The sequence below is a fragment of the Urtica dioica genome, chromosome 11 (assembly GCF_054948205.1).
Source record: "Urtica dioica subsp. dioica isolate 48M chromosome 11, U.dioica_male_clone48M_v1_H2, whole genome shotgun sequence".
In the NCBI taxonomy this organism is placed as follows: domain Eukaryota; kingdom Viridiplantae; phylum Streptophyta; class Magnoliopsida; order Rosales; family Urticaceae; genus Urtica; species Urtica dioica.
The window spans coordinates 23,303,093-23,329,613 of NC_142766.1; the positions used below are offsets into that span (position 1 = coordinate 23,303,093).

Genomic DNA, 26,521 nt, shown 5'->3' on the forward strand with positions numbered 1-26,521 from the left:
AAACCCCGCTTCCAACTCAAACCTTCTTCGAGAATCAAACGCCAACAAGAAATCCATTCTCATTTCCCTAAAACCTCTCAAATTCCTAATCCGAAATGGCTCGTACCAAGCAGACCGCTAGGAAATCGACCGGAGGAAAGGCTCCGAGGAAGCAACTGGCGACGAAGGCGGCGAGGAAATCGGCTCCGGCGACGGGAGGAGTGAAGAAGCCGCACAGATTCAGGCCGGGAACGGTGGCGCTGAGGGAGATCAGGAAGTACCAAAAGAGCACTGAGCTTCTGATAAGGAAGCTTCCGTTTCAGAGGCTGGTCAGAGAGATCGCTCAGGATTTCAAGACCGACCTCCGATTCCAGAGCAGCGCTGTGGCGGCCTTGCAGGAGGCGGCGGAGGCGTACCTCGTCGGACTTTTCGAAGACACGAACCTCTGCGCAATCCACGCCAAGCGCGTGACGATCATGCCAAAGGATATTCAGCTCGCTCGCCGCATCAGAGGAGAGAGGGCTTAGGGTTTCAAATCGGAGCATGAACGTCTGTTTGTTGGATTCTTAGTTTCTAGATCTGAATAGTATTCTCTTTTTTTATCTGGGTTTTCCAATCGGGCTGTAAAATTGTTCCCGAATCATTTCTCTAGTTAGATTTTTCACCTGGCTACTTCATCCCATCTGATATAATACTTTTCAAATATTCGTGGCCACTGATTTATTGCGGATAATTTTCAATCGCCTAATTCGTAGATCAGGACACTTGTTATTGAAATTTTCGTTATGATCTTCAATCTGGAAACCGGATTACCTGGATTCTGCATTGGTTTTTCCAAAACAAAGGTTCAATTATTCTTAGACTCTAATGAGTAAATAGAGTACTTGTAATCTCCCTGTGGCGATAACGTTATGTTGCTATTGTATTTGTATATGTGACTGTGAGTGTAAGTATTAGCAGGTTTCACATAGCCAATTAGTTTAGAATGATCCAAACTGATACATGCTGTTTTCTAGAGCTCCAAGAAACTAGACATTCACCTAGGAAGACACAATAGGCACTAGTTGATCTTTGATAGTCCGGACAACTAGCCCAATCTGCGTCCGTGAAGCACATAAGCGAGAATGTTGTTGATGGTCGGAGATGTATACCATGAGTAATCGTTCCCTTGAGATATCTTAGTACTCGTTTGCACGCGAGCCAATGAGCTTATTGGCTCAACTTGTTGACTATTTAGGCAATGTCCGGCCTTGTGAGAGTCAAGTATTGTAAAGCCCCTATAACACTTCTGTACTGAGTCGTGTCATTCATTTGTTCCTCCTCTCTTGACCAGGGTTTGGCTTGGTGTTGATGGTGTGGGGAAGGGCTTGGCTGTGATCAAGCCGGTCTTTTTGAGCAAGTCGGCGACATACTTGGACTGAGACAGATACAAGCCGGTGGAGTCGTGGTATGCTTCACTCCAAGGAATTAATGAAGATCACCCAGTTGTTTGAGTGAGAAGCAGCGATGCAGGTCATTAATAACCTCAGAAATAGCCATATCATCATTTCTGGTGACGAGAATATCGTCGACGTAGACCAGAAAGATGATGCAGACATCATTGCTGGTGTAGATGAAAAACAAAGAGTATGACTTCTGAGTCGGTCGAACCACGCATGCGATGCTTGTTTAAGGTCGTACAGTGCCTTTTTTAACTTGCAGACGTGGTGAGGACGGAGATGGCCCATAAAGCTCTTTAGTTGCCACATGTACACGTCCTTTGTGAGAATCCCATTAAGGAATGCATTGTCGATGTCGAGTTGTCGAACACGCCACCCACGTTGCACAGCTAGCGTTAGAACAATTCTTACAGTATATGGCTTCACAACATGGCTAAATGTCTCCGAAAAATCAACACCTGGAGTTTGTGTATCCCTTTGCAACAAGCCGCGCTTTGTGGCGATGGAGAGAGCCATCAGACTTTTACTTCAGCTTGAATACCCATTTGTTCCCAACCACATTGTGAGTGGGAGAGAACGGGATCAGATCCCACGTGTCGTTCTTGTGTAGAACATTTAGCTTTGATTCATAGCCGAGAGCCATTTAGAGTCAACTAGAGCATGGTAGACCGTGGAAGGTTCAGATGGACAAGGATTGATTATTAGAGGGGTGTCTACTGAGATTGAACACATTGGGTTTGAATACCCCAACTTTAGATCTCGTGGTCATAGTATGTGTGAGACTTAGGTCTGGGACTATGGATTTCGCACAGGCATGGTAGTGGTAGGAGTAGGTGGAGCTGAAAGTTGATGACGGGTGTATGGTACAATGGTTGTCTAGGATGGTTGTGGTCGGTTTTTGGGTCATTGGCTCTTTTGGACTGTGGACTGGTTGGATAGGCTGATAGGTCTGAATCAGAGAGGCTGAGAGCAACAATATTGGTGTTAAAATTGGTCACATCAATGTCATATGGAACAAAAATAGGACCTGGACAAAACGAACAACAAGACACTATTTGTGGACTGACATCAAGATGAGGAACAGACTCATACCCAAACAACTCAATATAAGGAAATTCACCTTCATGAAAAACAAAATTCCTGGTGATCTGAGGCAGGCAAACACTTATACCCTTTGTGTGCATGACTATAGCCCAGAAAAACACATTTTGATGATCTAAATTCGAGTTTATGAGTGTTGTAGGGACGAAGATGTGAACAAAAGGCATAACCAAAAACTTCAAAAAGTTGTAGTCTGGGGTTTTGTTAAAAAGAATCTGAAATGGTGATTGGCTTTGCAAAACAGATTTAGGCACGATATTGATTAAGTACGCAGCTGTTAGAAAATAATCAACCAGAAACATAGTGGCAATTTTGCTTGAGCTAAGAGAGTGAGTCCTCATTCAACAATATAACACTGCTTTCTCTCCGCTCGACCATTTTGTCCATGAACGCGTGGACATGGATGCATCATTTGTACTCCCTATTCAGTTAGAAAATTCTTGAAACTACGAAACTCCCCACCCCAATCACATTGAATAGTAATAATGTAAGCTTTAATGGCTTTCTTAGCAAATCGTTTATAATTTGTAAACACATTATAGGCTTCAGATTTTAGCTTTTAGGGATAAATCCAAGTAAAATGGGCATGGTCATCTAGGAATTAAGAAATTTATCAACGTTTTCGTTATGTTCTAACCTTTAGTTGCTTTACAATCAACATATAACCAGGGACACATAAAAACTTTGACTAGATTACTCAGACGAGTCTTCACTGTCATATATTGAGAAAGAGAGCAAAATATGATAATGAAAATTAAAAACAAACCAACAGAGAAAAGGAAAACACTAACCGAGCTTTAGGATGAGTCAATCCTGCTCCACCTTCAACAAAAAATTTTATCCACGAACTTCGACAGCACATCCGATTTTGAATTTTTCCTTCGTCGGCAACAAGGATGAACACTGGATCAACACGCGCCAGTCCGCTGGGACCATGAGTTTCCTCCACCTCTACCACCTTCATCACGTAGAGCTCTAAGTTGAACGCACCCCATATTTTTTCTTGGAATCCACTCGTGAGTCTGGTTTGCACCTTCTGGTTTGCTTGCGTGTTTTGTTTTCTTTCCTATCGGAGTCGGTGAAGTCGGCTCCGAATCAGCTTCAGTTTGTTCTGTTGGGATTTCTTCGTCGAAACCCCTAATATAATCGAAAACGAAATTAAACAATAGCAAATAATGGATACAAAGATTTATAGCGGTTCACTTTCAATGCGAAAGCTACATCTAGTTGTTTACAATTAGCTTAAAGTGTTTCTTGCTAGGATGAATGGAATACACTCAATGAACCCCTATTTATACACTTTTAGAGTTCACAAATTTGCTCTCTCTTTCTCATGTGGGACTTTTTTTCACTCATATTATATTAGGCTCCACACTTTCTAACATATTCCTGGTCAGCTCCTTTGGCATAACGTTTTTTCTAGCAATCATAATCCTCAATTTCTGGGTCGATGATCACTACGACAAAACAGGGGATTCCAAGAAAGAATCCGCGGTGCATTTGACGTGGAGCTCTACGTTATGAATGTGGTGGAGGGAAACTCGTGGTCCCAGCAGACTGGCGCGTGTTGATCCAGTGTTCATCCTCGTTGCCGAGAAAGGAAAAATTCAAAATCGGATGTCCTGTCAAAGTTCGTGGATCAAAGTTTTTGCTGTAGGTGGATCATGATTGGCTCATCCTAAAGCTCGGTTAGTGTTTTTCTTTTCTCTGTTGGTTTGTTTTTAGTTTTCATTCTCATATTTTGCTCTCTTTCTCAATGTAGGACAGTGAAGACTCGTATGAGTAATCTAGTCAAAGTTTTTATGTGTTCCTGGTTATATGTTGAATGTAAAGCAACTACGGGTTAGAACATAACGAAAACGTTGATAAATTTCTTAATTCCTAGATGACCATGCCCATTTTACTTGGATTTATCCCTTAAAGCTAAAATCTGAAGCCTATAATGTGTTTACAAGTTATAAGCGATTTGCTAAGAAAGCCTTTTAAGCATACATTATTTTATGCGACATGTCGCAAGTTCTAAAAGAATAAATTTTTAAAGTATTGCCCCATAACAAAACAATCGAAAATAAAGAGAGAAACAAATCCCGCTTAATTTTTAACGTATTGGATGCGACACGTTGCATCCAATACCACTAAGTTTTCCTGAAATGTTATTGGATGCGGCATGTCGCATCCAATACCACTAAATTTTACAGAAATGTTATTGTGCTTTTGCTTATCCGGAGCACTTTCGGATGCGACATGTCGCATCTAAAAGGGCTCTGCATAAAAAATGTCTGGTTTGAACATTCTGGTTTGCTTGCGTGTTTTGTTTTCTTTCCCATCGGAGTCGGTGAAGTCGGCTCCGAATCAGCTTCAGTTTGTTTAGTTAGGATTTCTTCTTCGAAACCTCTAATATAATCGAAAACGAAATTAAACAATATAAAATAATGGATACAAAGATTTACAATGGTTCACTTTCAATGCGAAAGCTACATCCAATGTTTACAATTAGCGTAAAGTGTTTCTTGCTAGGATGAATGGAATACACCCAATGAAATCGTTGCATTCACTTACAACAAGAAACAACCACCTATCCTATTTATACACTTTTTTTTGGCTCCCTTGGCATATCTTCTTTTCTAGCAATCATAATCCACAATTTCTGGGTCGATCTTCACTACAACAAAACATGTTTTTGATGCGGAGCCCTTTTAGATGCGACATGTCGCATCCGAAAGTGCTCCGGATAAGCAAAAGCACAATAATATTTCTGTAAAATTTAGTGATATTGGATGCGACATGCCGCATCCAATAACATTTCAGGAAAACTTAGTGGTATTGGATGCAACGTGTCGCATCCAATACATTAAAAATTAAGCGGGATTTGTTTCTCTCTTTATTTTTTATTGTTTTGTTATGAGGCAATACTTTAAAAAAAAAATTCTTTTAGAACTTGCAACATGTCGCATAAAATAATGTATGCTTAAAAGGCTTTCTTAGCAAATCGTTTATAATTTGTAAACACATTATAGGCTTCAGATTTTAGCTTTTAGGGATAAATCCAAGTAAAATGGGCATGGTCATCTAGGAATTAAGAAATTTATCAACGTTTTCGTTATGTTCTAACCCGTAGTTGCTTTACATTCAACATATAACCAGGAACACATAAAAACTTTGACTAGATTACTCATACGAGTCTTCACTGTCCTACATTGAGAAAGAGAGCAAAATATGAGAATGAAAACTAAAAACAAACCAACAGAGAAAAGAAAAACACTAACCGAGCTTTAGGATGAGCCAATCATGATCCACCTACAGCAAAAACTTTGATCCACGAACTTCGACAGCACATCCGATTTTGAATTTTTCCTTTCTTGGCAACGAGGATGAACACTGGATCAACACGCGCCAGTCCGCTGGGACTACGAGTTTCCTCAACCTATACCACCTTCATCACGTAAAGCTCTACGTCAAACGCACCATGGATTCTTTGTTGGAATCCCCTCGTGAGTCTGGTTTGAACATTCTGGTTTGCTTACTTGTTTTGTTTTCTTTCCCATCGGAGTCGGTGAAGTCGGCTCCGAATCAGCTTCAGTTTGTTTAGTTAGGATTTCTTCTTCGAAACCTCTAATATAATCGAAAACGAAATTAAACAATATAAAATAATGGATACAAAGATTTACAATGGTTCACTTTCAATGCGAAAACTACATCCAATGTTTACAATTAGCGTAAAGTGTTTCTTGCTAGGATGAATGGAATACACCCAATGAAATCGTTGCATTCACTTACAACAAGAAACAACCACCTACCCTATTTATACACTTTTTTTTGGCTCCCTTGGCATATCGTCTTTTCTAGCAATCATAAACAACAATTTCTGGGTCGATCTTCACTACAACAAAACATGTTTTTGATGCGGAGCCCTTTTAGATGCGACATGTCGCATCCGAAAGTGCTCCAGATAAGCAAAGCACAATAATATTTCTGTAAAATTTAGTGATATTGGATGCGACATGCCGCATCCAATAACATTTCAGGAAAACTTAGTGGTATTGGATGCAACGTGTCGCATCCAATACATTAAAAATTAAGCGGGATTTGTTTCTCTCTTTATTTTCGATTGTTTTGTTATGAGGCAATACTTTAAAAAAAAAATTCTTTTAGAACTTGCAACATGTCGCATAAAATAATGTATGCTTAAAAGGCTTTCTTAGCAAATCGTTTATAATTTGTAAACACATTAAGGGATAAATCCAAGTAAAATGGGCATGGTCATCTAGGAATTAAGAAATTTATCAACGTTTTCGTTATGTTCTAACCCGTAGTTGCTTTACATTCAACATGTAACCAGGAACACATAAAAACTTTGACTAGATTACTCATACGAGTCTTCACTGTCCTACATTGAGAAAGAGAGCAAAATATGAGAATGAAAACTAAAAACAAACCAACAGAGAAAAGAAAAACACTAACCGAGCTTTGAGATAAGCTAATCCTGATCCACCTTTAGCAAAAACTTTGATCCACGAAATTCGACAGCACATCCGATTTTGAATTTTTCCTTCCTCGACAACGAGGATGAACACTGGATCAACACGCGCCAGTCCGCTGGGACCACGAGTTTCCCTCCACCACCTTCATAACGTAGAGCTCCACGTCGAATGCACCACGGATTCTTTCTTGGAATCCCCTCGTGAGTCTGGTTTGAACCTTCTGGTTTGCTTGTGTTTTTTGTTTTCTTTCCCATTGGAGTCAGCGAAGTCGGCTCTGAATCAGCTTCAGTTTGTTCTATTGGGATTTCTTCATCGAAATCCCTAATATAATCGAAAATGAAATTAAACAATAGCAAATAATGGATACAAAGATTTATAGTGGTTCACTTTCAATGCGAAAGCTACATCCAGTGTTTACAATTAGCGTAAAGTGTTTCTTGGTAGGATGAATAGAATACATCCAATGAACCCCTATTTATACACTTTTAGAATTCACAAAGTTGCTCTCCCTTTCTCATGTGGGACTTTTTTTCACTCCTATTATATTAGGCTCCATACTTTCTAACGTATTCCTGGTCGGCTCTTTTGGCATAACGTCTTTTTTAGCAATCATAATCCTCAATTTCCGGGTCGATCATCACTATAACAAAACATGTTTTTGATGCGGAGCCCTTTAGATGAGACATATCGCATCTGAAAGTGCTCCGGATAAGTAAAACCACAATGACATTTCTGTATAACTTAATGGTATTGGATGTGACATGCCGCATCCAATAACATTTCAGGAAAACTTAGTGGTATTGGATGTACATTAAAAATTAAGCGGGATTTGTTTTCATCTTTATTTTCGATTGTTTTGTTATGGGGTAATACTTTAAAAATTTATTCTTTTAGAACTTGCGACATGTCGCATCTAATACAACTTTCTAAAAGCCTTGTTTTTCTATATAACCTACGCGTCTTCTTCTTCCTCTCGTGTATGAGAGGCTGAGCAATATGGGTGACGATGATAGAAGAACCCGTGAGAATCCCGACATTTCCATATACTCAGTGAGGTCTTAAATGGATCTAAACCTTTCATTGGCATCGACAATTGTTATTGAAAGGATCGACACAAAGGTGTGTAGCTCAGTGCTACTGAGAAATGCTAATTTTGTTGTAGGTAATAATATATCAAGCCGCTCCTAGAGTCCCTGGTTTGCTTCACATAATATGTTGTTATCATGTGCAGAACAATTTTCAAAAACCATTGCTTCACATAATATGTTGTTATCATGTGCAGAACAATTTTCAAAAACCATTCAGCGATATTGACTTGCGTTGGTCATTGCGCGGTTGCAAATTGCAATACATTCCCAAACTTGGAATAAGTTTGTGACTAGTTCAAGGCAACTAATGTCTCTCAATGACTAGTTTAGCTGGAGCGTGCTTTCGTTTTGAGTAAAGCAAAAAAATGCATAATCATAGCAAATAAATTACATGGCAAGTTCTCATGTCATTACATATTATGTTCTTAACAATATTCAGCTCTTCAAAACATACAATATTCCAGGAATTAAATTTCACAAGACACCCATATGTATTTGTTGTTTAATCTAATATTACACAGCTTAACTTCTATGTTCTAACTGGTTGTGGAATATGGATATCAAGAACACCTTTAAGCATCTGAATAGCTACAGACTAAAAATAAGATAACTTATCAGGCTTTCATCTATTATCGCTCTCAGCCTCAACATTGCTGGTGCTTCTGTGAAATCATGAGTAAAGATGAATCCTGAAACCAGTTACCAAAACTATCAGGTAGTGACATGGCTTTAATTCTCTGAAGCACAGCAAAAACTGTACACAAACTTGGAAATTTTCCGAGGGATGTTGTACCTTAGTAGCGGCTACAATGGTGCAATTGAGAGGATGAACAGAACACGCAGTAACTGCTTCGGATGATGGAACAAAATAATTTTGATTGCTTTGCTTGTTGGTCTCACTTGAATTCTCTGCATCATCACTCTCACTAGAGGTGACAACAAATAGTTAAAACTCAAAATAATGAAGAAAAAAAAACAACAACAACAACAACAAGAAATAGAACTGTTCACATCAGATGTTACAAGCCATAAAAACAGAGTAATAATACAGTTTTTATAAAAGGGTATTACTTACTTGAAGTCTACATGGCTCGGGGAAGTTACATCGGGGTAAAAATCTAGTATGTATATTCCTTTCTCAGACGACGATCCAACAGCGTAGATCTGCACCAGAGAGTATGAAATGATGATCTAACTTCTCTCATATGTGAAAGCCGAAATAGTTTTTTTTTTTTTTCGAGGAAAAGGCAACGAGGGCATAAGTGAAGTCTCTTACAGAGTTTGTGGGTAACCAAGCTGGTTTTCGCAGACACAACATCCCAGCTGAACTCGATTCATTTCTGCTCAAATCCCAATCAAATACAAACAAATTTACATCATAATAAGCATCAGATAGTATGATGAGATCAATGTTGAACTTACAGCCAAGCTGGCGGAGGGCAATGTATATGCGTAATGTCAAAAGTATATGTATTCAAAACACCAGACCTGCAATATCGGATACATGACAAACAATAAGATATGCGTAGTATTATGGAAGTGTTCAAGAAAGTTGTTCTTTAATTAAAAAGGAAATTCTGGTTCTGACTTACCAACCATCGTCAAGGTGAAATGCTAGTTGGTATGGACAAGATGGGTCAATGTCAATGGAGTGTATCTCTTTTGCAATTATATCTGACTGAGCCTGCAAACGTACATCATTGATTACACGAGCTTGGTTTTAAGGTCTGGTTTGTGTTAAACAAAGAAAAAACAGACGAATTACCTTCAGCGGTTTAATTTTCTCCATCATAGAAGACAACTTTAATGATGCAAACGGAAAATGACAGATCTGGACGGCACAAAAAAATACAAATTAAAAACCAAACTGATTGTAATACTTGATCTGTAGAGAAATAAACTTACTTCTTTATGACTACGAAACGCATCAGATGCTCTTCCTCCACGGAGATCCCACATATGTACAACCCCATCCTTATTGGCCCCAAATACAGTCTGCATAAATTACAACCTGACTTATGTGATTGATTCCAATTGTCTAGTTAAAGTCTGTACTTACGGTATTTTATAGTATCTGCACTACACATGTACTTGAAAATACCCCCCAAAAAATGCTGTAATGTCACATATATACAATGTAAGAGATAAGGAATACAATATATTCCTCGAAAGATTTATGTATAGTTGTATACATGTATAAAATTCTGACCTGGTTTTCAGGGTTTAGCTGTACACTATTAATGGTACTGCGAGAGCCTGAAGCAAGTTCAAGACATGGAAATGAACTTAATCTTCTATCCCATACATTGATTACACCATGGGTATCGGATGCAAACAACCTATCAAAGTTAATCACTAAATCATATAAGAATATGTAAGAGTAGTGAAAACATTACTCTTTCTTAGCAGCTGGTTTGCTTAGTATTGACGTTATTGCACTTCTACGCCAAAAGGCAAGAGCTTGAAAAGGTTCCAACTAGTAGTAGTGAGTTAATTATCAATCTCCGATTCATGTGCATTTAAGTTAAGCCACAATTCGAAAACCAGGAAAATAACGGGCGTTATGATCTTTTTACCGACCTTGAATCGTCGGTTGAGGTAGAAGCTATGTCCGAAAGACCTCTTTGAAAGCTTGAAGGTTGGACAGAGATACTTGATTTTGTTCTTAACACCTACTACCAAGTGTGAATTCATCAAACAAAGTTGGGTTATCTTTGTTATGTAAAAGTGTCAAAAAGGTTTCAGATACTTAGACAGTACCAAACCGTTAGCAGTAAGTGGGAACCATAGTAACTATTCAGTCACTATTAGGTTCCTTTTTTTGCTTCTTCTCTAGGAGCGCTATCAGCTATGTGATTAAAAAGGTTAGTGAAGAAAACTAATGCAGTAAGATAAATAACCATATGCTGAAAAACTGTTCTACTTAGTACCTGGGATGGCTCTGAAGAGATAAGACCAATATCATATACGAGTAATTCACAGCTTTTCGTAGAACCACAAACAACCTAAAGCCGGAAAAAAAGAAACAGATCAGATTTATCTCCTTTAAACAACAGAGATGAAATGCACCTTAATGTTTAGTAAATTACTGAAACTTAAAAAAGAAACCTCGTCTTGGTTGGCGAGATTCCATCTCACAAAGTCGAATTGTCGACACGTGGAAAAGTGAAGCACAAGTTTGCTCGCCTCATCCTCCGAGCCTAACAACAGCGAAATAATGTTCCCGTAGACATTCAATGGAAAAGGGTCTATAATAATATAAAATGAGCAGTCTTACATGCTGCTGAACCACTAGTTCGACAATAAAGAGATTCAAAGTCGTGCACAGTTAAGCACCCCGATTTCGTGACGGAAACCAAATATATTCCCTGTCCAGAATAAAAAAAACAAATGACCCAAATTATCAACACAAGTGGAAGGTAAAACCACACCAAGAGACATCAACGAACCCTAGTTCACTTAATTTCACCTTGTTATCGAAGTCCAGAGCAGAAATTCCTTCCCTAAAACAGACAAAGAGGAAAATTTATCAGCTTATCTCTTCTGAATTGAATGGAAATACCACAATAGATAGTTGTAGACGAACTTATGAATATATGCTCCACCATCTCCAAGTCGATTCAACTGTAAATATACCCCCAAAAACAAAATCATATAAGCAGACAACGCAATAGTGATCATCACAGGATATTGAAGCGGTGTATGAAATGGATTTACATACATAGGTTTGACATGGAACGCCGTCGACGAGATACGAATGCGGAAATGCTCCGACCTAAATTAAATTCAATTTAATACTACGAAACCACCTCAGAATAATGTATATTATCAACGATCGGAATCACCTGAGAATAGGATTGCATCAGCAAACCGGAGTAGCGATGGCGTCGTTTCGACTCAAACTTGCCGTTTAATTCGACGAGGTTACGATTCCATTGTTTCCTTGAAAAGATTAAGAGACACTCAGATCTATTTGCTCACTGTGAAGAACGAAAACGGCGAAACAGATATAAAATTACCTCCGTTTCTTATTCGGTTCAGATTCTTCAATTTTGGGATTCAGAGACACCAAATATTTCTCCATTGTCTCAGAAAAAAGTGAAGTACTTAATTTGTGTTGTATATCTCCAATTATTGCTCTATTTTCATTTTTCGCGAATATTCATTAAATTTCCCGCCAGTTTCTTATCGGTCACGTGGGTCGGGTAAGCCCGTTTAGAGAATATGGGTCAAACATGAACACGGTTTTCTTGAGAGTATTTTGCTCTGTTTTGTATGCGAGTATTAGTAATTCGTATAATTGTTTATTGCTTGTTTTGCTTTTAGTCCTACGTGGCTTGTATGTGCGAGAAGTCAGTAAAATCGATATACAATTCCAATTCCTCTCTTTGTTGAGCACTTGAGCTCAACTCTTTATCTACCACAAGAAACTCTGCGGAGTTATAATTGTAATACGTTTTCAACCGATTTACATTTTTCAAACTAAAATTAAAACGAGAAAGTAAATGAGAAGGATCGAAAGACAGAATGTTTAGAACTATGCAGTAGATATTAATCCAGTAACAGATTTACATTATCCATCACTCAAAATCATAAAACTAAATCCTAACGAAACACAAAAGATCACAAAAAAACAAACAGATCCACAGTTTTCATGACTCGATCTGAAACCCTAAGCCCTCTCTCCTCTGATGCGGCGAGCGAGCTGGATGTCCTTCGGCATGATTGTGACGCGCTTGGCGTGGATTGCGCAGAGGTTGGTGTCCTCGAACAGTCCGACGAGGTACGCCTCCGCCGCCTCCTGGAGGGCGGCGACGGCGCTGCTCTGGAATCGGAGGTCGGTCTTGAAGTCCTGAGCGATCTCTCTCACCAGCCTCTGAAACGGAAGCTTCCTGATCAGAAGCTCAGTGCTCTTCTGGTACTTCCTGATCTCTCTCAGCGCCACCGTTCCCGGCCTGAATCTGTGCGGCTTCTTCACTCCTCCCGTCGCCGGAGCAGACTTCCTCGCCGCCTTCGTCGCCAACTGCTTCCTTGGAGCCTTTCCTCCGGTCGATTTCCTTGCGGTCTGCTTGGTACGAGCCATTTCCGATTAGGAATTGAGAAGATTGGTATGAGACCGAAAGTGATTGTTTATTGAGATTATCTGAGAGAGGAGATCTTTCGGATGCGGTGAATCATTCAATAATGGCGGGCATTTTTTATAGGGAGATTTTGGCTTACCTCTCTTAGTCTCTTTTGAAATGAAATATTATGGGCCGTCGATAGTGCAACAAATCTACCGTCAGGATTAAATGCACAAGGATATCAGATTGCAATCCGTGCCTTTTTATATCAGCCAATCAGATTCTTTCGCCTTAGCGGGCTTACTTTTTAGAATAAGGCTTTGTTTGGTAGGAGGGATTATTGGAGGGATGGATTAAGTTGGAGGGATTTGGAGTGATGGATTATACATTTCCTTTGTTTGGTATGAATAGAAAAAGATGGAGGGAAGAATTTGTTTCCGTGAGACCCACCAAAAAACTTTCCTCTCCATTTTGGAAGGATTGTAGAAATCCATAGCATTTTATTTATGAAAATTACATTTATAATATTTATTGATGCAATTTCATAGTATCTAATTATTTTATACACAATTTATTTTTTAAATTATTTTGGATGTGAAACAAAAATGAGTAAAAATTAAACATAATTTTAAAATTAATGTTATATACTTTTATTTATGTACCTTGAAAATATAATTATTTTTGTTTGGGTAATTTATAATTATAATTTCTTGTGCATTATTTGATATGTTTTTGGTAGATAATATATTTACTTTGCATGTTTTATATCACATATATATTTACATACGTGAGTGATATGTTTTTTTTTTTTTTTTTTTTTTTTTTTTATCAGAGTGAGTGATATGTTTATGTATAGATGTATTAACTCATATATTTTTTTGGGGTGAAAATAGGCAGTTATTTGGTATTTTATAAGAGTAAAAAATGGAATTTAATATATAAATGTTATTTATTCTTTTTATATTTTTTTATACCAAACAACAAATGGATGGATAATAATCTTTCCTCTCATCATACCAATCAACTTTTGAAAAAACCACAATCCATCACTTTCCTTTCTTTTCTCTTCCATCCTAAATAATCCATCCACCTTACTTTCCCTCCTTCTTACCAAACAAAGCCTAAGCGAGTTATTTAACCCCGCGCGTTGCTGCGGGTAAGTGAAAAAAAAAAAAAAAAAAAAAAAAAAGGTTATCCTGTCAAAATGTTCATGAGCTCATGAATATATAATAATAATTAATTTATGATATTTAATATACGTAACTAAAATTGTTTATATACACATAATATTTGAGTTATACATAAAGATATAATATAGTCTCGTATTTTCATATAATTTGCATACGCATCAACTTTCTCAATCCTATTATATTTGAACTATCAAAAAAATCAGATTTAAACTAAACTGTTAAGATTTAAAAAAATGATAATTAACCATGTATTTTTGTTTATCATAAAGTAAACATCGGATGAAAAAATAGCGTATAGGATTGAAAGAGCGGATAATACAACGGCATCATTGTGAAAGAAGGTATAAATATGTATTACTACCCCTTTGTTTATGTAAAAAGTATTATATATTTTTCTAATTCGTTCTATATACATGAAAAACCATTACGGACTCATATTTATCCAATGAAATTAAACATCAACTTTTCAAAACATTTAATGATTTCAAATTATTCCATAATTATTAAAAAAATTAATTTAAAAATTAGTCATTTAATCACATAACTAATCTGTAAATATAATTTGTAAGCAATCACATAACTAATTTGTATAGTAAATACCATGCCAACCATATTGTATTTGTATGTATTTTTTTTTTTTTTACTATTGTCTGCATTTTTCTTGGATATTGTCTGCATTTTTTTTATACTGTCTGCTTTTTTTTCTTGGCTACTGTTTACATTTTTATTTTTTTTGCAACTGTTCTACTGTCTACAAAAATTATAGATACTTGTAAGTAGAAAAAAATAAAAGATGGATAGAGTAGATGTGACAAATGCATAGAGTAGCCGTGACAAATGCAACCGTGAAAAAAAAAAAAAAAAAAAAAAGAAGAAGACTATATTAGCCGTGAAATAAGAAGAGAATATTTTATATTGAATTCAATGGTCCATGTTAAATAATCAAAACTGACAATAAAAGAAATAAAGATTCAGTAACAATACCAAAACATAATAATATAAGGCTACGAGCAGAGGAAGACTCTTCAACTTCAAAACATGGCTTCATCCAATTACAATCTTCACTACATTACTTACTAATTATTATTAGCCTTTTGCTTTATCGGAGTTAGTAAGTGAGAAACAAAGCTCGTGCTGGTTTAGCAAGAGAAGAAAACGAGGCTTAATTTTGTAGTCTTGTCATTCATTTTCTCATACTGTCTATTGGTTTCAATTTTCATTACCAACTAAACACAGATACGTGCACTACCAAAAAAAAAAAAAAAAAAAAAAGAGGCTTTCATTCAACGACATGTGATTAATGTCGTAAAAAGAATGTCATTATATGTTTTCCATTGTCATTGAATGGGGGTACTGGGAAAAATTTCCATGTATATATTAGCAGCAACCGAGTTAATAAGATATCAAGTTTCATGCTCATAGTTTCTAAGCAAATTAGGCGGTTGTAACACCCTAAATTTGTAGGGAATACTTGTCTGGACGAACCTTGCGAACATAGTGAACATACTTGTCTGGTCGTAGCACCATTGAACATACACTGTTAGTGTTAAATAGCTAAACGTAGTGTCATTTCTTACTTCCTCTGTTTGTATGTCGTTTATTACTTAGACTATATAAACTCTGTACTCACTCTGATATTGGCTGTATCAAAGAGATCTTCGTCTTCTCTCTTGTTCTCAATCTCTCTCTACCTTATCATGGTATCAGAGCTTCTCTCTTTCGACGCCTGATCGGAGTTTTTCGTTTTCTCCGATCGCCGTCCTCTGAACCTATCATCTTCTCAACTTCGTTATGGATCCAAATGCTACTCAGTCGTTTGTTACCTTTGCTCATCCAATAGCATCGAAACTCGACGGAAACAATTACATTGTTTGGCGCAAACAAGTGTTAGCCACTCTGCGAGGTCACGATCTGCAGAAATTCCTTCTACCAGAAGTCATTCCTCCACCAGAATTCACTTCCGAGCGTAATCGGGAGAACGGAATAGTCAATCCAGCCTTCATAGCCTGGGATCGACAAGATCAACTCATCATCTCGTGGCTTATGGCCTCGATGAGTGATAATCTTCTGTATCGCATGGTCTCCTGTGAGACTACAGCTCAGATTTGGAGCACATTGAAGTACTACTTTGCATCGCAAGTGAGAGCTAAAATATCGCAGTTCAAGACGCAGCTGAATGCGATGAAGAAAGGCTCACTGTCAATCAATGATTACCTTCTCAAGATTCGCAACCTAGTTGATCTCTTAGCTATGGTTGGTGAAGAATATAAGGCGAAAGATCACATTGAGGCGATTTTCAGTGGATTGCCAGAAGAATACGAAGGTTTCATCATGAACATTGAAACAAGAGTTGAGCCTCTCACTGTTGTCGAAGTCGAGTCTCTTCTCCTTACTCAAGAGAGCAGAATCGAGAGGAAATCTCAAACTCTAAACCAGATCGATAATCCTACAGCAAATTTGGCGCAATACAACCTAAATTCCAACTGGAATCGAGGACGTGGTTCAAATTTCAATCGTGGCTCGAACTATGGCGGATTTCAGAGAGGTGGCTTCTATTCTCAAAGAGGTGGCCAAAATTTCCACCGCGGTGGTTATGGTGCTCAGAACGGGGTCAACTCCGGAAGAGGAACTCAGTTCTCAGCTCCAAATCCAAATCGAGGTCGCAGCAGCTCGTTTGGTCGCGGACGAGTTCAGTGCCAACTATGCGGCAAAAGTGGTCATCTCGTCACCTCCTGTTTCTACAGGTTTGACCAAAATTTCTCAGGCCCTGGACAATTGCAAGATATTCATGAGGCTCAAGGTCATCTAGCTGAGATAGGCGATGAAGTTGTTGGCGATTTTCAGTACAATCTTGGTTCAGACGATTTCTATGAGCTCTCACAGAATGACTTCACGCCATCAGCAATGCTTGCTACTCCTTCTTCAGTTCAAGACTCCAGCTGGTATCCCGATTCTGGTGCTACACACCACATAACTTCCGCTGAAGACAATCTGATGTACAAACAGGAGTTCACAGGATCGGAGAAAGTCTTGCTTGGTAATGGTATGGGCCTCCAAATCTCTCACATAGGCAGAACTAAATTCAATACTCCTAGTCACAACACAAACCTTCTCTTAGATAAACTCCTACATGTTCCAAATATTACAAAAAATCTTCTTAGTGTGTCTAGGTTTGCTGCCGATAACAATGTCTTCTTTGAGTTTCACTCCACGTTTTGTCTTGTGAAGGATCAGGTCTCTAAGGAAGTCCTTATGCGTGGTCATCTACACAGCGGTCTCTATGTGTTCGATAAAAGTCAGCTCTCCCTCAGTCTCCAGTCCAGCTCTCAGTCAGTTTCCCCAAAATCAAGTTCAAGTCTGCACAACTCGAGTCTAGAAAATTCTGTCAATGCTTTTGTATCTAGTTCATCAACTACCTGTAACAATGCTTTTGATGTATGGCATAAGAGACTAGCTCATCCATCTGAGAAAGTTGTAAAATCTGTTCTCCAAAAGTGTAACATTTCCTATATCAATACAAATTCTTTTTCAGTATGCACAGCGTGTTGCTTAGGTAAAATTCACAAACGTCCATTCTCAAACTCTGATACAAAATATACAAAACCTCTTCAACTTGTCCACACGGATTTATGGGGCCCATCACCTGTTCCATCTGCAAGTGGATATTCATATTACATCCATTTTATTGACGCCTTCTCTCGATACACCTGGATATATCTGCTGCGACAGAAATCATAGGCGCTTAACACGTTTAAGCTTTTTCAGAAACATGTTGAGCTACAAACTGGGCAAAGGATTATGGCTGTTCAATCAGATTGGGGAGGAGAGTATAGGCCATTCACTGCGTTCCTTAACTCCCAAGGGATTACCCATCGAAATTCGTGCCCACATACACACCAGCAAAATGGTGTAGCCGAACGCAAGCATCAGCAAATTGTGGAAACAGGGCTCACCTTACTAGCTCAAGCGTCGATGCCCATAAAGTTTTGGGATGAGGCTTTCCGAACCTCCGTTTACATCATAAACCGGCTTCCTACACCAACGTTGAACATGGCAACTCCTCTTGAGGCTCTGTTTCAGGTACAACCCTTATACTCTCAACTAAAAATTTTTGGTTGTGAATGTTTTCCCAACCTACGCCCATACAACAACCATAAACTAGATTTTCGGTCCAAGCCATGCCTATTTCTAGGGTATAGCCTAAATCATAAGGGGTATAAGTGCCTTGACTCTTCGGGTAGAATTTTCATCTCTAGGGATGTTGTATTCAATGAAGCATGTTTCCATTACACAACCATATTTCCTTCACCTCTACCACACCCTCAACCTCAAACAACTCTATCTCTTCCTCTACAACTAGTCCACACACCTCTTCCTACTCCAATGTTGTCTTCGCCTACCTCACCATCTCAGTCAGATTCCATCTCACCCTCCCTCGAACCTGTCCCGTCACCTACAGAACCGTGCTCTACATCCCTCTCTTCCTCATCCACAACACAAACTGCTTCACCAGACCCTGCCCCATCCCACTCTATGGTTACTCGCAGCAAAAATGGAATCTTCAAGCCTCGAATCCTCTATGCTGTGAAGGAACCTGAATCTGTCTCTGAAGCACTGTCCTCGGAAGCCTGGAAACAAGCAATGAAGGATGAATATCTTGCCTTGCTGCGGAACAAAACGTGGAGCTTGGTCCCTCTACCACCGGACAGGCAAGCCATTGGTAGCAAGTGGGTATTTAAACTAAAGCAAAACTCGGATGGCACACTAAACAAGCATAAAGCCAGATTTGTTGCAAAGGGCTTTAAGCAAGTTGCAGGGTTTGACTTTCATGAAACGTTCAGTCCCGTCGTCAAACAAACTACCATTCGAGTGGTTCTTACACTTGCACTTGCTAAGGGTTGGTCCATTCGTCAATTAGACGTTAATAATGCTTTTCTCAATGGCGATTTGCACGAGGAGGTGTATTTACAGCAACCAGAGGGCTTCACAGACTCGTCTTCACCAAATCTTGTGTGCAGGCTTCACAAGTCACTCTACGGTCTGAAACAGGCTCCCCGGGCCTGGTTTGACAAGCTAAGAGACGTTCTTCTCCAAGTGGGGTTTACTTCGGCTAAAACAGACCAATCTCTGTTTATTAAAACCTCTCCACAATTCACTCAGTACGTACTAGTCTACGTTGATGATATTCTTCTGGTCAGCAGCTGCCCTTCTCATCTTGAGAGCCTAGTTTGTCATCTCAATGCACAATTTGCACTAAAAGACTTGGGATCGCTGGACTACTTTCTGGGTATTCAAGTGCATCACATGGAGTCTGGCCTACTGCTCTCACAAAAGAAATATGCGACCGATCTTCTATCTCGAGTGAAAATGTGTACTGCGAAGGGTGTTGCATCTCCGATGACATCTGGTACTGCACTCTCAGCCTATGGCAGTGATGATTTTGACTCACCGTCACTCTATCGGAGTGTAGTTGGGGCTCTACAGTACCTCACGATCACTCGTCCCGAGCTGTCCTTTGCAGTCAATAAGGTGTGCCAATTTATGCAACGCCCTCTAGTCTCCCACTGGAAGGCTGTGAAACGCATTCTACGCTACATTGCTGGTTCAATCGATTTCGGTCTGCTCGTTCGACGCCAACCTGTTGCGTCCCTATTAATCAGTGGGTTCAGCGACGCTGACTGGGCCTCTGACAGCGATGATCGCAAGTCTACATCTGGGTTTTGTGTCTTTTTGGGTTCAAATCTAGTGGCTTGGTCCTCTCGGAAACAGCACACCATCTCCCGATCGTCCACTGAAGCTGAATTTCGCAGCTTAGCGAGCCTTACTTCGGAGGTAACCTGGATTCAATCCCTTCTGCTTGAGCTCGGTCACATCTCTCCACGCCGTCCAGTGCTCTGGTGTGACAACCTCAGCACCGTCCAGATTGCTGCCAATCCAGTCCTTCACGCACGTACGAAACACATCGAAATTGATCTGTATTTCGTTCGTGAGAAAGTCCTTCATCGCCTTCTCGACGTGCGTCACGTTCCTGCGTCTGCTCAAGTTGCTGATGTTCTCACCAAGCCGATCTCCAGCCTTCAATTTCCGACCCTACGCTCCAAGCTTCGCGTCGAGTCTCACTCTCCGCTCGGCTTGCGGGGGGCTGTTAGTGTTAAATAGCTAAACGTAGTGTCGTTTCTTACTTCCTCTGTTTGTATGTCGTTTATTACTTAGACTATATAAACTCTGTACTCACTCTGATATTGGCTGCATCAAAGAGATCTTCGTCTTCTCTCTTGTTCTCAATCTCTCTCTACCTTATCATACACTTAGTCATTCAACGGCTATAGATAGGTAAACAAATTCAGCTAGCAGGCATAAAGTTATTGTGACCCACTTTTTCCGACGAGTTATAGAAATCGGTATGATCACACACGTAGTGCTACGCCAAAAAAATCCGAATTTTAATCAATGTACGAATAAAGACACGGGTGCGGATTGACATTCCACTTTCACAAAAAAAGAACAACATTCACAATTCAAACGTATAAAAGCCTACATACTTACATGGCTTTAAGAGCCAATCGATTTTCCATCACAAACGCCTCAACCATTAAAATTAAGAAACCTATACATTTCGGTCACACGACATCATAAGCAAAAGTTGGAAAATTACATGGAAATTTTCAAAGCTATATATATAACCCTTATGCACCTAAGTATCGGTGACGAAGGGGAAAATTTATGATCTCCTCATGTGTCTTCCAATAGAACAGCTCTATCTTCATCGTTAACACTCTCTTTGCCAGACTCACCAAGTTTATATCAGAATGCCTACTGCGTACATATATTGAAATTACTATGATTCATTTCGATTACACGTCTTTCCTATTAATATGAAGTTCTCATATAACTTCTAATTTTCTTTTCATGCCTTAAATTAAACATTTTTTTAATAACAATTTCCATTCTAAGCTAAAAACTCTGATAGTCCTCAAATCAATCTCGTTTCGAGTCTCTTTTAATTTACCGGCGATGATTTAGATTTCTTTGTTATGACTTTAACTTTAGAGTTTGGGTTTAGGTTTTGATGTTTCTTTGTCATTTTTGGTGGAGAAGAAATATAAGAAGAAGAAATCATGACGAAGAATAAGAGGAATTGACGTGGATACGAAGAGAGTGAGAGAGAGAGAGAGCGTTTTATGTCCATATCAACGTGTTTCATGATCTCACTCCCTCTATAGCCTTGTATATACCTAATAATTTGGGGAAACTGGAAAAAATAGTTTTAAGAATTTGAAAATTTGTTTGATGATTTATTGACGTATTGTCTTTTTATTGACCTCAATGTCAATAATTCTTCAAACCATTCTGGAAATTTATTTGAAGATTTATTGACATCGATATCAATAAAATTTATGGATGTCAATAAATCTTCAAAAAAGTTGGTCTATTGTAGATTTATTGACATGCATAAAATTTATTGACAACGATGTCAATAAATCTTCAAATAATTTTTCATAATCGTTTGAATATTTATTGAAATTCATGTCAATAAAAAGACAAAATATCAATAAATTTTCAAACGAATTTAAAAAAAATTTAAGCCAATTTTTTTTCTTCTAATTTTCCAATTTTTTTTTTTCAACTTCACATACCAAAATTAAATACAAAATTAAACACACATACATCATTAAGAGTAAATAAAAAAAATTAAATACAAAAGAAAATAAAAGTATATTTCATTAAGAGTATTTTTGTACTTACACATACATCAAAGTCATATTTTTGGATTAATTTTGACTTATTAGATTTTGGACATAGTTCGAGGAATAAAATATTGAGGAGGTCATAGTTTAGGAATAATCACACTTACCTTAATAGACCACATAATTTCCATAAAAAAAAAATAGGATTTTTGGTTCAAATAATCATAGCCTTTTATATGAAAAATGGTATGAAGTAGCCAATTCAAACTATGACTTTTGCAAAATAGCCATAGTTTCATTAGGTATAGCAAAATAGCCAATTGAGAGTACTATAACTTTTAATCTTGCCTCGATTAATTTTAATCTAGCATTCATAAAGCTTACATTATGTCTTTATAGTTCGTTGGGATTAAATTTAATCCAGCCTAGATTAATCTTACTTAGACTAGTTTGCTTATAGTTGACAAATTATGACTATTTTGCAAAAGCTAATTTTTATTTGGCTATATAACCGTTTGACTCACCCCCTTTTATAATAGTGGCATTTTAGTACTTAAACTCTTTTGAAGCATTTTGGTCATTAACTTACTTATTTTGTAGCATTTTGATCTTTTTCAAAAAACATATATTTTATTTTATAAACTTAAAACATGTTTATCTACTAAATTAAATTATTAATTTTACAAAATAAATTTATTATATCATATTTCGTAAAAACACTAAAAAAATGATACACTATTAGATTTTTATAATATTATATATGTTACTTTTTAAATTTTATAAAATTATAAACAAGTTATTTTAGTTTGTAAATATGTTTTAAGTTGATTTGGTGTTGAATTAAAAAAAAAAAAAATATGACATAATTATTTTTTTCAAAAAAATAAAATAAAATAAAAAGACAACGTATCGGTAGTCAATTACATGACACGCGCAAGACATTCCCCTTAAAGATATATAACGTCTAGTATTCAGATTCCCTCCTTCCTTATAAATAGAATTTGAATTTAATTCCATTAAATAATAGAATTTGAATTTAATTCCATTAAATAATAATAAAACTCTCTCATTTCTCTCTCTCAACGACGCCATGGAAGACGAAGCCGACCTCATTTTTGGCGCGGCACCTCCGGCTCACGTCTCCATGACGCCATTCTCTCCGGCGACACGGCGGCTCTCAAGCTGCTTCGTCAAGCCGAGCCGACCGGTCCACGCGGCTAGGCGCCTCGCCTGGGTCTCCCTTCAAGGCCGGCTCGTGAACGCCGACGAGGCCAGCTCAGCCACAGCCGTTAATGGCGGCTTTTCTCCGGCTCAATCCGTGGCCTGGGAGCTCTTCAGCCCAGTTCAGCGATTCCTCATCGTAGCCGTTATCGGAGTCGCCGTCGCCGAGTCCAAGAAAAACGTCCAGATTCGGCGCCTTCAAAAATCCGTTCAACTTAGGGTTAGCATTTAATTCCATTTGTTGATCTCGACACTTCACCGTGACACATTGATTGAAATTCGTTTTAATGGCTTTGCAATTTGTTGTTCTCGCGAGTTTCTATTGAATATTGCAAATAAAATATTAATTTGTCCGTTTCAGATACAGTAGAATCAAATAGATGTGTAATTACATGGCATTTTTAAAATTTGAAAATTCAACTGTTCTTTTAAGGATAGGAAAATTTTATCTCTGGTATCTGAAAAACGATCCAGTCTTTGCATTTAATATGAAATAGGTTTGAATGTTTTTCGCAGGACCAAGTGTTATCTAGTATGCAGCAGAAACTCGATGGTCTCTGTGATCAGCTGAACAATGTTAAGGCTTGTTCGGGATCCGAGAGTTTAGAACAACAAGATCACGATACTTGGTTTGTCGATTTTGGTAGTTGTCTTCGTGATCAAAATGACAACCAGTTCAATAGGACCACGGTATGAGTTCCGTCGCATGTCTCCGCTAATGTAATAATCTTTTATAACTCGGTTTAAACTTTTTTTTATGAATTTAAATGCAGGGGAACAAGGTAACAAAAGCCTCCGGGGACGATTCGATTCAAGCGTACAAGCCGAGTCTGACAAATTTTGCGGAGCAAGAGGAGCGTCGAATGTCTGATTTATCAGATTGGGGTTCGAGTGTCACGTCTGCTGCTGAAATCCAAGTGAGTTATTTTTTGAGTGAAAAACTGGTAAATAGGTGATTAGTTTTTTTTATGATTAGACGAATATTTGAAATATTATCTCTCTTTATGCCGTTATGCTCTTTTATTTTGCAATCATTCAAATGTCTACCAGGGCCCAGGATACTTTTAGTACAACTTGGAATCTTTGGAATAGTATCGAAATGTAAAGATGGGAATTTTCAGGATCTCTTTTGGTTTTTGAAAAAGGAATTAGAGTTCTTGAGTGTTTTATCCTGATTTATTCCTAGGCTTTGTAATGATATTTCAGAAATCAAGGTGGACCCATTGTTTATTTTAAGTTGGACAATATGTCATTTAAGCAAATTCCAATCATGGTGGCTTTAGTTGGTCTTTGCTCCCAATGGTGTTCTGGTTTTAAAGCTGTTTCACACGAATCTCCACAACGGTCCTTTTGTAGGGTCTCTAATAATCTTTTAGTTGGTCTTGTTGAGAATTTGTGTCTATAGACTCTATAGCACTATTCACAAGCGTTGCTACTTTTGATTAATGCATCAAAACACCAACAGAAAATTAAACCAAAACTTCCCACTTTACTTATGTACGGGCCGCATTTTGTCGTTCGCAAATTTCAATTTTCTACAATGTGTTATTTATAATTCAATGTATAGATGAACAACTTGGCCGTAGAACAAGACATCTATAACTTGAGGAGGAACTGCGACGACAAGGACGCTATCATAAAAGAACTCACTTCTCTACTTCACTCATCCGATCTAGCTGGCTCAAAGGTAAAATTCTTTTTCCTTTCCATGGTAATTTCCTCTTCTTTTTTCACCCTCAAGATCTTGTTATCTTTGTGCAACAGAGAATATCGGAGCTTGAAGATATGATAAAAAGGAAGAACGGTACCATTACACGACTAAAGAAAGACATCATCATTCTGGAACAAAAGGTCAGTGGTAGCTTACTCAAAAAAAAAAAAAAAAAAAAAGGTCAGTGGTAGCGCGGGAGAAATATGAAAAGAACCTTTGAATTCCATTGATGAACTATAAGAAAATACTCCGAGACCCTTAACTCTCCTAAATGATTTTTTTCTCACCTTTATTTTATAGACAAAGAAGTACCACTAATACCATTTCTCACCCCTAAACAATTTACTAATTATTTTGATTTCCAAAAGTGGTATCAGAATAGTAGCAATGTAATTACGAATGGACGTTCCTGATTAAGTCTGACCTACAAACTATAAGAAAAATACTCTCGAGACCCCAAATGATTTTCTCGTGTACCTTAATGTATAGACTAAGAGTTCCCACTAATACTATTTCTCCCCCTAAACAATTAACTAATTATTTCATTGCCTAAAAAGTTCTTCCTACAAGAATAGTAGCAATATTTTCCAAGAAAACCAAACAAATAAACAATGTCACTATGAATGGGCATTCCTGATCAAGTTCGATCACAGGTGATGAACTTTGCGAGGCTTCAAAGACCATCTTTCTCTTCCCCGAAGCCACCGAGTGTCCATATCCCACACATGAGAGACAACCTCGTCTACGACATGGACAGTACCACCGGACCCTCTTCGTCCTCTGATTCAGACAACTCGCCAAAGGACCGACCTCATTCTCCGGAGATCCTTCCTCAGACATTCGAACTCGATTCTTCTAGGAACGAGAAACCAATGCCAACACGGAAACCTTCCTCGTCGGTTTCCATTGGGAGAAGGAAGGAAAAAGAACCACCAACTTCGCGATCGGCTAGTCCTCTCAAAGAGATATCTATGAACCGAAAACTCGATACGGTCTCTTCTTCTTCTTCGTCCTCGAGACTAAGGAGGTCTTCGAATAGTAGTGCCAACAGAAGACTGAATCTCACTCCTCACAAGAGATGGGTTTAGTAAGTGACTGCATTTTGTTCATAAATAAATCTCTGCTGTGACTTGTTCTTATATGATTTGAGTTTTTCTTTTGTTGGTCAGGTACATTTTGCAAGCCAAACTTGGATGGTCGTCAAGGATTAGAAAGTACATAATTATATAGTCGTGATTTGTTTATAAATCTTTAAGATGTCGGTGAATTATATCACTCTTTAATGTAGGATATTCTTGAATTTTGAGTTGACCATCAATTCTGGTTTTCTCACGTCAAACCATGGAGTTAAAAGTCCTATGATGTGTTTTAGTTGACTTGTTTATTAAATTCACTATTCAAATTGCACCGTGTAATCCGTGTTCCTTGTCTATAGGAAGACTTGTGCGGAAAAAAAGAAAAAGACGGAAATTCAACGACATAATTTTCAATAGAAACTAAAAGCGCCTACCAAATCGCCAATTATTGACTTTTGAATAAAATGGAAGAATGGCTTTGTTC

General features: G+C 38.1%; 4 protein-coding genes across 4 annotated transcripts; 2 read left to right on the top strand and 2 right to left on the bottom strand.

Moving 5' to 3' along the window:
- LOC149382639 (histone H3.2) lies at nucleotides 1-841 on the top strand. The gene has a single exon (XM_089600673.1). It carries the CDS (start codon nucleotides 96-98, stop codon nucleotides 504-506), a length of 411 nt encoding a protein of 136 aa, XP_089456799.1. The 5' UTR covers nucleotides 1-95; the 3' UTR covers nucleotides 507-841.
- Nucleotides 842-8,475: 7,634 nt separating this feature from the next.
- Nucleotides 8,476-12,211, bottom strand: LOC149382640 (Transducin/WD40 repeat-like superfamily protein). The gene is made up of 18 exons (XM_089630842.1): nucleotides 12,108-12,211; nucleotides 11,934-12,030; nucleotides 11,810-11,863; nucleotides 11,675-11,712; nucleotides 11,558-11,591; nucleotides 11,366-11,456; nucleotides 11,197-11,288; nucleotides 11,019-11,093; nucleotides 10,669-10,760; nucleotides 10,298-10,427; nucleotides 9,994-10,083; nucleotides 9,854-9,919; nucleotides 9,681-9,772; nucleotides 9,511-9,576; nucleotides 9,365-9,428; nucleotides 9,164-9,252; nucleotides 8,882-9,014; nucleotides 8,476-8,777 (listed from the first exon to the last, which is right to left on the bottom strand). Exons 1-18 carry the CDS (start codon nucleotides 12,170-12,172, stop codon nucleotides 8,733-8,735), a joined length of 1,413 nt encoding a protein of 470 aa, XP_089486968.1. The 5' UTR covers nucleotides 12,173-12,211; the 3' UTR covers nucleotides 8,476-8,732.
- A 407-nt stretch (nucleotides 12,212-12,618) lies between these two features.
- Nucleotides 12,619-13,275, bottom strand: LOC149382641 (histone H3.2). The gene has a single exon (XM_089630872.1). The coding sequence runs from the start codon at nucleotides 13,169-13,171 to the stop codon at nucleotides 12,761-12,763; it is 411 nt and encodes a 136-aa protein (XP_089486998.1). The 5' UTR covers nucleotides 13,172-13,275; the 3' UTR covers nucleotides 12,619-12,760.
- Nucleotides 13,276-23,053: 9,778 nt separating this feature from the next.
- Nucleotides 23,054-26,376, top strand: LOC149382642 (inactive rhomboid protein). The gene is made up of 7 exons (XM_089600890.1): nucleotides 23,054-23,470; nucleotides 23,767-23,940; nucleotides 24,024-24,167; nucleotides 24,818-24,937; nucleotides 25,015-25,101; nucleotides 25,615-26,048; nucleotides 26,131-26,376. Coding segments are annotated over exons 1-7 (1,311 nt in total). The 5' UTR covers nucleotides 23,054-23,119; the 3' UTR covers nucleotides 26,132-26,376.
- Nucleotides 26,377-26,521: the final 145 nt, after the last annotated feature.